General features: G+C 41.9%; 1 protein-coding gene across 1 annotated transcript; it reads left to right on the forward strand.

The window, feature by feature from the left end:
* Positions 1-738: 738 nt before the first annotated feature.
* Positions 739-6,631, forward strand: LOC134631726 (G-protein coupled receptor-associated protein LMBRD2B-like). Its single transcript, XM_063480283.1, has 9 exons — positions 739-746; positions 852-861; positions 1,023-1,142; positions 1,186-1,235; positions 1,357-1,469; positions 4,640-4,728; positions 5,574-5,761; positions 5,935-6,038; positions 6,443-6,631. Exons 1-9 carry the CDS (start codon positions 739-741, stop codon positions 6,448-6,450), a joined length of 690 nt encoding a protein of 229 aa, XP_063336353.1. The 3' UTR covers positions 6,451-6,631.
* Positions 6,632-15,445: the final 8,814 nt, after the last annotated feature.

Raw genomic sequence — 15,445 nt, forward strand, 5'->3', positions numbered from 1 at the left:
GGATGCGGTACCTGTTAAACAGAGTTCAGGGAACAAATGAGCCTGTACAGAGTACTCAAAATAAATAAGTTGTCCAAATTTAGTCATTTTTAGCTAAGCTTTACTCAACTTTTTTTTTAGTTCTGGGAACCAATTAGATTTTACAGTACACTTATACTTGTTTGCTATACCATAAAACAATAAAAGAAGGTACAACCTCTTCTCGTGACCGCAGGATGTGAGTGTGTATGCCAGAACACTCTGGAAGGCACACAGAGTCTTTACAGACTGCTAAGGATCAAACCTCTATCAACATGCAATTGATTATAAAACTCTAAGCATATATGAGTAAATATTTCTAAGCATAAATGACAATCCAATAATATAAACCTGACACAAAGTGGCAAAGAAAAGCTTTTTATTTATATTTTTAATCTCAAGAAGCAACAGTGAAATCACACAGGAGAAAGATCTGTATGTAAAACGTGGGGAGAGTATTAGTTTCCTAGCAGCTGTGCTGGCTTGTCACACGTGTTATTCATTGTGATGGTTCATTGAAAGAGCACCAGTGTGACGGTACCATAGACTTCAACCAAACTAAGGCACACGATGCAAAAGGCGATAAAGACATGACTCAATAGCTTTGTAATCACTGCTGTCAGCTGAGCTTTGTTTGATGGTGGTTCAGGTAAACAGCAGAAGAAGAGGAGAAAAGATAGTCCTCGTTCCACCACAGAGCAAAAAAAGAAGAGGAAGATAATGACGAGGTGATGATGAGGTTTCTCTCTGTGCTCGTAGTTTCCTCCTCAGGCTGCACACAGCTGAAATCTTCTGTTTCCTGTGCACTCTTAAAGTACTGGTTTTCTCCTCAGGGGTTTTAAGGTAATAAGTCACCTGCTGTCACGCTCTCATGGATTGGTTAATGTTAGCAGTAACTTTGTGGTTTTTTTTTATGCTCTCATGTCTGAACCCATCATGTGCAGGTGATCTACACCGTGCTGAGACACAACAGTACTGATGTGCAGTGGTAGATCCTCTTGCAGCATGCCATCCACCTGGATGATGTGGCCAAGAAGGAGAACAGCTCCACCCACCAATTCGTCCACAGCTTCCCGTTGTCAGAGCCAGCCGGCTGGCTCAGCAGATACATCTACATCCTGACTGTAGGTGGGTGTAATCAGATTCCTGCTGTGATCACCTGCACAGGTGTCCTGCTACAGTTTTCCTTTGGGTGCTAGTGGCAGTGACATCGAAGAGTAAACACTGCCCTGTGTATGTGTGTGTGTGTGTGTGTGTGTGTGTCACAGAGTAGTACTAGGAGTGCCTCCTGAACCTTTGGTTTTACCGGCTCCTCTCCGTCGTCCTCACTCTGTTCAGCGTGGCTGTGGTTTGGTCCAAGTGCACCTTCTTCACCTTCTTCAGCACGTGGCCCGTCCTCTCGCTGATTGTCATCCGGTTGGCTGAGAGGCTACAACTACCAGTACATCGAGGTGAGCCTGAGAGGGCAGACGCTAGTTTACACACAAACCGTCAGACACAGAGCTTCATATTTCTATACAGCCACTAAAAGTGTTTAAAGCTGCTGTGTGATGGAGTGCTGCACAGCTGAGTCTTTGTTGTGTTACAATGAAGGAAACGTGACATGTGACGTTTGTTTCAGTGCTTCGTTGTTGAAACACGATCTCACTTCATTCAGACCGCTGAGCTCCTCTTGTTCAGCTCACTGCCTCGTAATGCTTGCTCTCTCCACCAGATGGCATGCTTCATCACAATCTTCTTCCTTTGCACCTGGTATTGACTTAGAGTTTTATTGTCATTGTGTAGTTTCTTGCACAGCGAAACTGGGTAGCTGGACCACAAGGTGAAAAGTAAAGAAGGGAAAACAATATACAATGAGGGGGAAACAAATAAATAAATAAAAAGCAATATATATGTATCCATATATGTGTGAGTGAACTATATACATGGTGTGTGCGTAGGAAACATTGAAACATTGTGTGGTTGTATACAAGGGCAGTTATATAATATAATAAATAAAATAAGGGTGGAGGGGCCATGGTCATTTAGGGTGGGGGTGGTGATTCCAATGAGACCAAAATATTGCACATGAGCCAAAAATATTGCACAGAGCATGGAAAGAGTGAGATATTGCACATAAGACATTGCACATAATCTTCTTGCCAGCTGTTGTGCAACCAGCGTACCACACGGGGATGGCGTGTGGTACGCTGACCTCTTCCTTTGTTTTCTTGGTGTTTAGGGTAGAGATGGCACGATACCACTTTTTTATGTCCGATACCGATATCATAAATTTGGATATCAGCCGATACCCATATGAATCCGATATTGTGTGTTTCTTAATCAATAAAACTGTTTTTTAATATCTCGCTGCATTTTGTATAAGTTCATACTCAAGTTTAAATAAACAACAACACTAAAGCTATTCTGCATTATACCTGTGTGTGGGGAAAAAATACACTGCACCCAAAATATTTCATAGTTCAGCAACACTGATCAATCTAATAAACTTAAACCTACTCCATCCTCCCTATTCTGGTAGAGTACTTAGCATAAATATTAAGCAACCTAACTAATAGGGTTGCAAACTCCCAGCAAAAAAAAAAAAAAAGAAAAAATAGGGAACCACCCTCCAACTCATGATGCTTAATCGATGTAATCAACTTTAATTTGATGCAGGATGAAAACAAAATGCACAGAAACAAATAATTTTTCAAGAATAAGTAAATAGCTTAAACATCTTTCTTCAACAGAATTGCAGGATTCACAGATGGTACTTTCCCAAAGGAAAAAGTACTATAGCTTACTAGGGTATATTAGACTTAACAGTTACTATATACAGTAATGGACTTCTACACATTTTACATCAGATTAAAACTTTGGGTGTAAGATTCAGATAATTATTTATTAAAAGCTAGACATTTTAAATGAGAATAAGAAAGAAAGGTATGTCTTTGTGCCCCCCTTTTCCCTGTTCATGCCCTATCGGCCCCCTTGGCTAAACTTTGCTAGATCCGCCCCTGCACAGTTACCAGCCGTCAGCTGCGTAGAAAACGATCCTGGTCTAGAAAGTAATATTAAATATATTCTAACAACAGCTTATCAAGCTTAAACGTGCTGCTGTTGTTCAGCCGCTGGTTTTACTCTTTCTGGCGCAAAGTGGGCCAAAAACAAAGAAGAGAGACGGACTCGTGACAGAAAAGCCGATCAGCTGATCATTAAGCAGTTTCACGATTGAAGTAGCAGCAGGAGAGCGAGAGGCAGTCGCTCCATATATCGGTTGTTAAGCTTAACATGGGAACGCTTTACAAACATTCAGAGATGAACTTACACACTTGCTCTACTTCTCTCCGAGATAACTTCGGCGGAGATGAAATGGTCTGGGTCTAGGTTTAAAAGGTTGTCTATACGAATGTCTGGGATGATGGTATTGAAGGCCGAGCTGAATTCAATAAAGAGCATCCTTACTGATTTCCCAGGATACTCCAGGTGATGCAGAGGAGAGTGAAGGGCGGTGCAAATTGCATCCTCTGTGGACTTTTTTGCCTTGTAGGGTGGGAGGCAGTCCTTTATGTGCCTTAGGAGCAGCTTCTCGAAGCACTGTGCAATCACTGGAGTCAGTGCGATGGGTCTGTAGTCGCTGAGGCTACTGATGGTGGTGGACTTGGGGACTATTGTTGCAGATTTCAGAGAGTGAGGGACAGTGGCATGTGACAGGGAGAGATTGAATAGTCTGGTGAACATGGGAGCCAGCTGGTCGGCGCAGGCTTTGAGCAATCTACCAGGTATTCCGTCAGGGCCAGCTGCTTTCCTCTGATATTCTGCTCTGAACACATTGCCGACCTCATGTTCTTGGAGGCTAAATGTGTGGGGACTGTGCTCAGAGGAGGCTGTGGGCAGGGCGTCGTGCATGGTGGGGTTGACTGCAGTTTTCTCGAAGCGGGCAAAGAAGTGCTTATGTTCCTCTGCTAATGAGATGTCCATATTATCTATATTTGTCCCACTGCCTTTGTAATTGGTGATGTGTTTCAGGCCTTCCCATACCTTTCTGGAGTTGTTATCACAGAGGTGGTCTGATAGATTGTTTGAATAGTCCAGCTTTGCTGCTCTGATGCCTTATTTAAGGTCTGCTCTTGCTCTGCTGTACATGTCCTGGTCCCCAGATTTGTGTGTTGAGTTGCATGCCTTTAACAATGCCTGAACCTTACTCGTCATCCAGGGTTTACGTTTGGGGTAGAGCAGGACAGGCTTTTCCGTGGAGACAGTGTCCATGCAGTGCTTGATGTAACCTGCGGTTGTGTGAGTCTCTAGTTCATCATGTTAAAAGACACTCCACTCTGTGAGGGTACTTGAAAGGGTTCTGAAAGCGTGAGGAAACACATCCCTGTAAACCAAGAGAAGACACAAGTACACGTGTTTCTTTCGGGAATGTTCCTCCTCATATACAGGGCGAACATTTGTACTGTTTCAAAAGACCTTAAAGTCTCCTCTTATTTTTCTTAAAGCACACAAACTACAGAGTTGTGCAGTGAGTCAACGTGTTATTAAACAACATATCATGTGACCCAGATGTTGACCCAGAGATAATGGAGGAGTCAACTTGATGGAGGTTTTGTGACTTTGTGGTGTTTTCCTCCTGCAGGCTGTCCTGTCGTCTCACTCCTCCCCTGTTTGATCCACATGGACTCGGCCATCTCCCACCACAACAAGCTGCAGACTGCTCACACCTCTGTAAATACCCACACTGTGTAACACACCTGCTGTTACACCTTTTTGGTGCAACCCTTTAAATTTGGGGTACCCCTTTGGCCTCTCCCCTTTTCTACAATTCCCTGTAGGAGAGGAACTGGAGCGGGCAAGTTAATTACTTGGAGGTCTTTCATTCTTTTTACCTTTCATCGCAGGAACACAATGCAGGAACACAGCGGTTACATATACAGTAGTGTGCCAAAGGTTTAGGCAGGTATGCAACAACGCTGTAAACATAGAATGCGTTCAGAAAAATAAATAAGTAAATAAAATTATATATATACTGTATATATATAGCGCCTTTCTAGACAGAGTCATAAAGTGCTGCACATAAGATAACCAGTCATAGAAAGGTAAAACAGACAATATCAAACAGACAATTTAAAACAGGCAAAATTAACCAAAAGCAGTTTTTTTTAAAAACAACTACTCCATCCACAATTCTTAAGGTTTGGGGGAGAGAGTTCCACAGTCTAGGGACGTAGGGCTGTAGCAGATCAGAGATGTAGGCTGGTGCCAACATCTCTGATCTAAAAGTCAAGACCAGGATCTTAAAATGGCCTCTGAATTCAACAGGAAGCCAGTGTAGCTGAGATAGCAACGGTGTCACATGTGAATACAGATTTTGTCAAAACCCTAGCGGCAGCGTTTTGCACAACCTGCAGACGATCCAGAGAACCTTTGCTTAGATACATCAACAGTGAGTTACAGTAGTCCAAGCGTGAGGAAATAAATGCATGTATAGCAATCTCCAGTTCAATTCATTCCATTCAATTCAGTTCATGAATGATTAATGATTGTTTATTAACCCCAAATGTATTCTACAGCAGGACAACGACCCCAAACACACAGCCAAAGTCATTAGGAACTATCTTCAGTGTAAAGAAGAACAAGAAGTACTGGAAGTGATGGTACGGCCCCCACAGAGCTCTGATCTTAACATCATCGAATGTGTCTGGGATTACATGAAGAGACAGAAGGGGTTGAGGAAGCCTGTATCCACAGAAAATCTGTGGTTAGTTCTCCAAGATCTTTGGAACAACCGACCAGCTGAGTTCCTTCAAAATGCGACGTGATTTAGATTTCTCTTTTGTTCATTCACTGCATTTTGTTGATTGATGAAAGCTTTGCACAGTACTGTATGTAATTATGTTTGTGATTCTGTGTCGTAATCAATGTTCTCTTCAGTTTAAGGACCCGCTGCCTTGATCTTCTGGGCTTCCAGCAGTTTATGGAAGACAGTGAAATGACCTCTGACCTGATGGACGAGGGAAAGGAGCTGAACCGCCAGGGTGAGACTGTCGCCACCATCTGAATTCTGTTTAACAAGACAGTTATAATAAAATATAATATTTGTACAGTTATAGGAAGAGGCGGAGGGTAAATACCTCTTTGTTTCTTCTGTTTAGATTTCAGAGAAAACTAATCAGTGTATGATATAACAATAGAAGTCACTCACACACATCAAAGTCCTTTTACACATCTTATTCTAATAACATAAAATATATATTTTCATTGTGTATTAAGTGCACAGACTGCAGTTTACAGCAGGTTTCCTCACATATACTATATGATTCCAAAATAAGAAAGTCATCTGCTGGGAGAAGAAACAACAGTGAAACGGGAAGTACAAAGAAGCTGCTCATCACTGGATATTCTGCTTAAGATTGAAGATTGAACATCTGCCTCCCAGCAGGTCAGTAAAACCGAGACAGCTCTTCAGAATCGGCGACAACATCTCCAGCACCATCAGACTGAGAACAGGAGCTCCTCGAGGCTGTGTTCTCACCCCACTGTTGTTCGCTGTCCTGACACTGCACTGCTCTACACAGCTCCAACCACATCATCAGGTTCGCTCATCAGCAACGACGACGAGTCGGCGTACAGAGATGAGCTTGAGCAGCTGGCGTTCTGGTGCAGCGAGACCACCAACACCATCTCCATCACCAGAATAGCCTAGCAGCGCCTCCACTTCCTGAGACGCCTGAAGCGGGCCAGCCTTCCTCTTCCCATCCTCACCGTGTTCTACAGGAGCACCATAGAGAGTGTTCTGACCAGCTGCATCTCCGTGTGGTTCGGCAATCTCATCCAGCTACAACGGATTGTTAAAGCAGCTGCCAAGATCACTGGAACATCTCTCTCCCTCACACGCACTCTTTTCTCTCCTCCCGTCTGGCCGACGCTATCGCAGCATTGGGGCCCAATCCTCCAGGCTGCGAAGTAGCTTTTTCCCACAAGCCATCAGACTCTTGAACTCACTACCGGCTCTCCCACTCCCCCCCAACACCCACACCCACACAAACCGTTACCTAACTCTATTGCACTCCACATACCACTGCCTTTGTAATGCAGATGCTGCTCTATGGACAATCCTTACACTCAAGAACTCTGCTCATGTTTACAAGCTGCTACGCTGGTCACTTTAAATCACTTCAAGGTCACTTTAAATCATTCAAATTGTAAATTGTTATTAATACATTTACCTCCAAGTCTTAAAGTGTATATTTATTTTTTCACTCTTCTTATATTATTATTTCTTTGGGGGGGGGGGGGGGGATTGCACTGAATGTAACTGGAGCCTCATCATCTCATCTCTAGATACTGTACTGTATATAGCGGAGATGACAATGAAGCGTACATTGGCTTGACTTTGATGTGACAGACTGCAGGCCTGAGCTTCTAAACAGATCAAATCCTCAATTTACTGCCTGTCATGCCGGCAGTAGAGACAGTCTGAGCACATGAATGTGAATCACTTTAAATGCAGGTTTTATGAAGGTCTTGCTAATATATTTCATTTCTAGTGTTTAATGTTGTAGATTTATTTATCTGTCTGTCACGATGGGAGCTGTTAGGATCAACTGATTCAGTCACTGATAAACCTGAAGTCCTTCAGTCATGTAGGAGGTCAGAGCTTCATGTTTATGGGATTCATGTGCAGTTTAATTGCATCTGTATTTATGTCATTTAAAGTTGATTGGCAGGTGATTGTGTGTGAAACCATGTAATCACTGTAAGTTCATCAACACCTTCACCATGTTTAAATAAGATAAGATAACATGACCTTTAGTAGTCCCACACGTGGGAAATTTGTTTTGTCACAGCAGGAAGTGGACAGTGCAAAAGTTCTGAAGCAATAATTAGACTACAATAAGAATAAATACAGTACACAACTGTACAGAATAGAATAAAATCAAATACTATATACAGTAGAATAAAATATACAATAGGATAAAAATAGAATAAAATGTTGTACACAACTGAGTAAAAATACAACGATGCCAGAAAGGAGTATTGCACTTAGTGTTATTGCACATGTGTGGGTGTGTGTGTTTGATCAGTTAAAGTCTTTGTTGTGGAGTCTGACAACAGTGGGTTGGAAAGACATGCGAAATCTCTACAGAGTTTCATCTGTGTGCTGTTAGATTTCTATTTGTTTTTGTTTACATTAAAATAAACTGGAAATATGAAGCAGATCCCCGATGAACCCCAGGAGTCATTGTGGGCTTGTACTGATTGCTAAACCAAGCTGCACAAGATTGGACTGAAGTAAAGCAAAGGCTGCCTTGAATGTAGGAAAACGATATGAAACCATGACAGTGAGCTTTGGAGGATTTCTTCAGTCACGTTTTTATGAAGCATTTGTTTATAGCATTAAAATGAAGTGAGCTAAAACTGTAAAAACACAGAACTGGTCCTTTAAATGTGTTTAGCAGTAAGTGTTGTGGTGCTGGCAGAAGTGATCTTCAGTCAGAAAGGTTGATGGTCAGGATGAACCTGGACAATTCTCTGTTTATATGTGTCATATCTTTTGTATGATATGGGATAATTATTGATAGAGACAGACGTAGCCTTGTACTTACATTTCTTGCCGCCTGTCAACACTGCATCTCCTGCCGTTACAAACGGCTCTTCTGTGTTTGTGTCTCATCGTTCTAGTGATGAATATTTATCGTCCACCATGAACTCAGCCTATTGTTCTGGTTTTGGAGCGTAGACTGTGTGTTGATCTGAGTCCTGTGAATTATTCCCAAGACAAATTAAAAATGTCCTCTGGTGCCGTGTTGTTGCACAATAAATATGATCGAGGTGTCAGAAACGGTCTGGCCCTGGTTATTGTCTCAGATATGGTGCACGTCTTATCCTTTCTGCTTCTGTGGGTTTCCTTCTTTTACTTCTTGTTATTTTCCTAAAATGTTTTTCATTGTGACAAAAATATCTGCTGGAGTTTATGGTGCACTAAAACCTTTATGAAACAGTTGCACTCACCGTTAAAAGGCAAGCCAGAAAAGCAGTGTAATGCAAAGTTATTTAAGGGCTAGATTTATTGCAATGGGTGTGTTACGTTCCCCTAAAAGGGTCCAGGCGATGACACACACACACACACACACACACACACACACACACACACACACACACACACACACACACACACACATTGTCTGTAGGACCTTTACTTCATCCTAAGTCACTGAAAAATTAGTTATAGCAGGCTGATGTTCATGTGATGTTCTGGCCAGTCTGAAATAATTTACTTAGCAGTAAATGAGACAGTGGCCAAAATGTAAAACTGTTCATTTAAATAAATAAACAAAGCAGTAGGAGATTTTTTAATTTTTATTTTCTTTATTTTCATTTGCTTTTAACTACATTTTCTCTTTTTCCATAGTTTTTTTAGTGCTCCCCATCAAGTGAACCCCTCACCTGAAGTTTTTCACTTCAAGCCAATTAATTTCAATCCAATTGGATTGAAATTATCAACCCCAACAATCAAATGATCCCCTATGAGCAAGCACTAGGCAACTGTGGAAAGGAAAAACTCCCTTTTAACAGGAAGAAACCTATGACAGAACCAGGCTCAGGGAGGGGCAGCCATCTGCCATGACTGGTTGGGAGATGAGGGGCCAAATAAAACATAAAGGAGAGCACAGTATAGTTACCACAGGTTGGTATGGTCAGTAGAACGTGGTTGGAAAACATCATTACTGTTCTTTAAAATGTAACTGGCGCACATCGACAATTGCAGTAGGGCTTGAGTAGATAATGAGCACAATTCCACAAATAACAGTTGGGACATTCACTTCAGTTGAACATCTTTGAGTAGGCCCAGTAAACTGCAGGAACAACAAGACCCACTGTGGCAAGCCCTAAACCTACTTTAGGTAGATGTTTAGCACCACGATGCCCCGAATCACTAGTCTGAACCTCTTCATGAGTGTCAGGAACTGGTTTTGCAACAGGAGTCTCAAGTGCCTCCGATTCAGGAGCAAGATTCTCCAGCTGCAGAGGTTCACCAGCAATCTGACATTCCTCTCTAACATTGTTCACGTCAACCAATACATTTTCGTTTTGCTTCATACTGACCAGCTCTTTAAGATCTTGGACCATCTGTCTTCTCATTTCTAAATCCTTATAAAGCTCATCTATCTGTTTCTGCTTGTCCACAATTGTCTTGCTCTGTTTTTCTATTATTTCATTATTTTGAATTATTAAACCCTGTGCTTCTCCCATTTGGCACTCAAGAGTTTCTAAATCTTTCCTGAGATCTGCATTCTCTTGACTGAGATCTGTGTTTTCTTTAATTTGTCCATCTCGCTCACTTTCAACTATGGAAAGCTCAGCAGTAATGCTGCTGTTCTGCTCCAGTAGAAGATCTTGGTTTTCCCGAAGCTCATACAGATGCATCTGAATGGTTTTAATCTCTGCCCTGGTCTGTTTTTCTATTACTTCATTATTTTTAATTAGTAAACACAGAGCTTCTCCCACTTGCCACTCGGGATTTTCCAAACCTGTCCTGAGATTTGTGTTCTCTTTCTGTTGTTCATTTCTCTCGCTTTCGGCCTGGGACAACTCAGCAGCAATGTTACTGTTCTGCTCAAGGAGAAACACTTGGTTTTTCTGAAGCTCATGGAGCATCATCTCAATGGTTTCAAACCCTGCCTGCATTCTCTGTCTTTGTGACTCCTCTCGATTCTCTCTGTTAGAAGGTGAATTATTTAATCTTTCCTGTGACATTTCTTTAAAAACTTAATGCAAAGTGTCGAAAGAAAAAAAAGAACGCTTGTTGAATTCTTTAAATGTAAAAGTATTCCCTTTCTCAAAGAATACTAGTTTGCAAGAACAAATCGCTGTTTCTGAAAATGCTCCAAGTGAAACTGTGTTTAGGAAGGTGAAAGTGGGGTATTTAAGCATTTCTGTGGCGGCGACAGTGACGTCAGCGCTTTGATCTTCTTTGATCTTCTCATACAAAAGCGCTGACGTCACTGTCGCTGGAACCCATCAAAGTGGAGCGTTTGCATTCCGCGCATGCTCAGATCATGCGTATTGAAATGAACGGGAGTGTGTTTGGGTTTCAATTGTTTACCTCTGTTTTAGCCATTGCTTAGGCTTCGGTTCTTTGTTGTGCAAGAAAAACAACACCACCGCAACTATAAAAGTGTATTTTTAATTTTTATATTTGTTAAGCTTGAACAGCGAACGTTTCCTTTGTTTGTTTTTCCACTGAGCGTCAAGAGCAGACCGATGTTATTTGGTGCGTAAACAAAAACTCCAGTCAGTTTAGACCCATGGAGTCGGCTTTAGGTCTGAGCTTTAATTATGTTTACATTTTGATTTCTAAAAGACAATATACTAGTTATATAAGAAAAAAAGTGCTAAGTTTGATGAAAATAAGTTGTATTCCAAAACTGACGGATCATTTAAAGTATGAGAAACCTGTAATGAGGTTTTGAGCTGAATCTTTGCGTTGTGGGGCAGATTTTTGCAGTTTTTGCTGGTTTTTTGAACATGTTGTTTGAGGAATTGGTTGACTTTAATTTCTGTATAGAGTGCAGCAGAGATGAAATGTTTTGTTCAGAAAATATTGTTCTCAAATTAACAACTTTTTGTTTTGTTCTCTTACACATTTTCACTAAAGGTGCAGTGCTAACATTTATGCTATAAAAGAACTACACCAGAGTAATAAGACTTGAACTTCACTGTAAGAGCCAAAGGGAATGTTTAGGTTTTCTTTATTTGTTATGGTGGCACTTTAGATTTTCCCCGCACCTCAGATAATTGCATCCTGGGGTCGCACGTTATTTACCTGACGTTCTCAACACGGAGGTTGGGGGAGTGGTTTGGTTGCAAACTTTTCTGGTGACCGTCATTTTAGCACGTCAGTTAATACATTTGTACATTTGTTTTGAATCAAAGCGCAAAGTTTGTTGTTTTGTTTTAAAATAAATACGCAAACACAAATGGGACTAAGTGGCTCATTGGAGACACGTCACACATCCACATTTGCGGATGGAAGTCCCAACATTCAAATGTGTTTTATCGCATGCATCAGAACAATGAAGAGGATTTGTGGATATACGTTTTGGAGTCACGAAGCTTTCAGATAGTCGGACGCTGTTCTCAAAGGAGTTATTGGAAACGGCACCGCCACAGTGACACGAAAAAGATTGACGCAACATACACATCAGAAGCGGTAGGACACGCAGATTCACTCGGTGTATTATTGAATGTTTTGAACACAGTTTGTGTCACCGCTTGTCCATTGGGTACATTGGTTTGCGTTGTGTGCTTGCATGTGCTTGATTTGGCAAGCTGGAGGAAGCTGGTCTGATTTTGACAGCTTGTGACGCTGTGGATACTGCGCATTGTTTGCACGTAAGAAAAGCATTGGATATGATCGATCTTTCAAGCTGTGGAATATAATATTGTGTTTGCTGCATGTGAGAAAGTGACAATTAGTGAAACATAAGAAGCCACATGAACTGGAAGAAAAAAAAGATCTGCAAAACTGACGGGTAAATCACGTGCTTATAAAATGGAAACCACAGAAAGAGCGAAAACCTCAGGTTAATATCACGCGTTAACCCTTGAATTTTGTTAAAGAACTACGGTTGCCCTGAGAGGCCAAACGGCCCGCAACTTAAGAAAACACAGAAACCACCCGCAATAAGAAAAACGCCGCAAAAACGCAAAACGCAACTGAAATGGGGGGAAAAAAATTCCAAAAGCACAAGGGAAGTGTTTCTGGGGAGACAATAACCCGACGGAGCAGTTGCAGGAACCAAAATATGCCAAGAATTGCGCTGGGAGACATTTAAAAGAAGTGGAGGATCTATCGGTTTTGTGAGGGGGAAAAAAGATGAGAGGTAAGTGGGTTAGCCTAAAAATCCGTCATCAGTATTATATGAATCTTGATAAAACACATCTACCATGTTTTGGATTCCTGCAACTGGTCTGTTGGGTTATTGCTTTTGGAAACCGTAAAGAAAGAAAGGGTCACCGTAAAGAACTGATTAAAAAAAAGAAAGAAGCAAAAGCTGTGCAGTTCAAATTGGAAAAACTGAATGATTTGTATCAAAATGCTGAAGCAGTTCATGATACATTCATTTTACTGATTCCGGAAGATGAACAAGACACTCATGTTGACTGTTTGGGACGCATCACAAAATGTAATTGTTAGAGTGAATTGTTAAATGTTTGTCATTTTTATTCTTACCATTTGTACTTTAACTGTGTGTTGAAAGGAATTCTTTTGTTCTCCCCTCCCCAGATTCTCGAGGTTCTGAGTGGGGGGCTGTAGTGTTTTATCACAGGCAAACATCCTTGTGAAGGTCTGATGTGGTAAAACTGCCTGCCCTTTGTATGGCTTCACTGTGTTATCTAGGGTGAACCATAGATTGGGTGTGGGGAGGTTACCCTCTTTATGACCTAGGATGTTGTTCCTGCTTTATGACCCTTTTGGTCAGCAGTACACACACACACACACACACACACACACACACACACACACACACACACACACACACACACACACGCACTTACAAAACCACAGGCAAGGTACTCTTTGTGTGTATGTATACATCATATGTTAATGACCCTATGCATATTCAAGTAACCTCAATAAAAGGAGTGCTATGGGGAACCTGGCTGAGAGTCTGATGGAGGTCAAGTAGGTGGAACGACACTTGGCTCCAGGCAGGCCTCCCTCATGCATGAGTAACACAAAGAACGTTGCCTACTTCGTGTCTTGCTTGCTGTGTAATCACATTGCCTTTAACGTTCCAGCGAATAGGTTTAAGCTACAAACCTACCATTAATTGGTCCTTCGAGCCGGATCCCTGGAGTCGACATTCACCGAGGGGAGAGGAGACACGCTGAAAGACCGACGTCAGCCAGGAAGTTCCTGTGGATTAGCTGTCTGTCTTTCTTCCTCGATGAATGACGATCGGCGGGATCCGAGGCTGATATTACACGCTAAGCAACGCCAAGTAAGTTGGAAGAGTTGACTGGGTTAGTGTCCCAGAACTGGGTTAGGGTCCCGAGAGAGAGGTTTTGGTAAAATCGCCCAAGGACCCAAGCGTCCGGTGAGTGTCCGGTTTTGAAATCGCCCTGGGTTTGTGTCCCGAGCGTCCCTTCACTGGGTTTTGAGTCGCGCGACTGGGTTAGGGTCCCAGAAGAGTGTTGCTGTGTTTGTGTGAATGCTGCGGAGCAGGCGGTCTGTGACACGGTTGTTGTTGTTATCATGGGTTCCCGAGCAAGTAAGACTGCCTCACAGGGAGATGACACATTCATGCAAGAATTCACTCCCGGCAGCGCGAGCCATTTATATTCTCATAATTGTCATGAGCATAAACTTGTCGCGGGAGAATCTCAAAAGTTAGAAGTTTTCAGGAAAACAGCAGCCTTGAAGAGCGTGTGGAGAAGGCCAGCCCACATCAGCAACAGTTAAGCTATGCTCTGGTGAATGGCTTCCCCCACCCCTTGCTGACACAAAATGTTTAGATGATTTCCCTGATCAACAACAGCCTGTGCTCCAGACCATTACTTTAACCAGTTGTTAAAAGCAATCTGCATTAAGCTTAGGGTTGCTCAAAGTCAGTACAATGACATATGAGATGAAGTAAAATAGATAAATATTTTACCTAATTACGTGCATAGAGGCACTTGTCCTGTTTGAAAACTGTCATCCTAATATGAGCCGTTGTTGAGATATAGAGCACACCTGTGAAAACAACTAGTATGCTGAACCCTGTGTGAAACAGCTGACACCTACATGATGGAGAAGCTGAGTTGAATATGAAAATGTAAGTCTTTGCCACTGTGGGCAAAGCACGCAACCACTGTGTGAGGTTGCGTTGCTGTCTCGTCTGAGCTGATGAGCAAGCTACACATTATCAGATCAGGAGCTGGCTGAGAACTCATCAAAGAGAGAGAAACAGAACTATGATAACTCGAGTATGTAGCGTATCCGTGAGTTCAGCTTCGCAGCAGTTTTCCTGGATCTTGACTCATGTGTGTAGAGTGTTCATAGCATCAGCATCATGTTCTTGTTTATTTGCTTTGTTGGGTTGAAAAATAATTAAATAAACTTGTGATCATACTTATGGATCACCATGGCACATATCATCAGCCATATGTTTCATTTATGCAGATGAAAAAGTGAGTGTGAATGTGCCTGACGTCACAGTGTGTGTGTGTGTGTGCGTTGTGTAAACGTAATTGTCTCCAATTGTGAGAGCGGTGATTCTGCAGGTCACCAGCTAGTGTAAAGAAAGGAAGAGTAAAAAAAGAGACAAAATCTACATTGTAGATGAAAAATCATAGGAAAAAGGTTTTGTGTTTATTAGCCAAGAACAACTACAATCTCATTTTCTGCTTTAAGAAAGGAGAGTTCTGTGTGTTGGTTAAGCAGGGATGATAA

This window comes from Pelmatolapia mariae, linkage group LG7 (assembly GCF_036321145.2).
Source record: "Pelmatolapia mariae isolate MD_Pm_ZW linkage group LG7, Pm_UMD_F_2, whole genome shotgun sequence".
Classification (NCBI taxonomy): domain Eukaryota; kingdom Metazoa; phylum Chordata; class Actinopteri; order Cichliformes; family Cichlidae; genus Pelmatolapia; species Pelmatolapia mariae.

Coding starts and splice junctions, on each gene's coding strand:
- LOC134631726 (XM_063480283.1), top strand. Junction 1,470..4,639: donor ACAACTACCAGTACATCGAG/GTGAGCCTGAGA, acceptor TTCCTCCTGCAG/GCTGTCCTGTCGTCTCACTC. Junction 4,729..5,573: donor TGCAGACTGCTCACACCTCT/GTAAATACCCAC, acceptor TGTATTCTACAG/CAGGACAACGACCCCAAACA.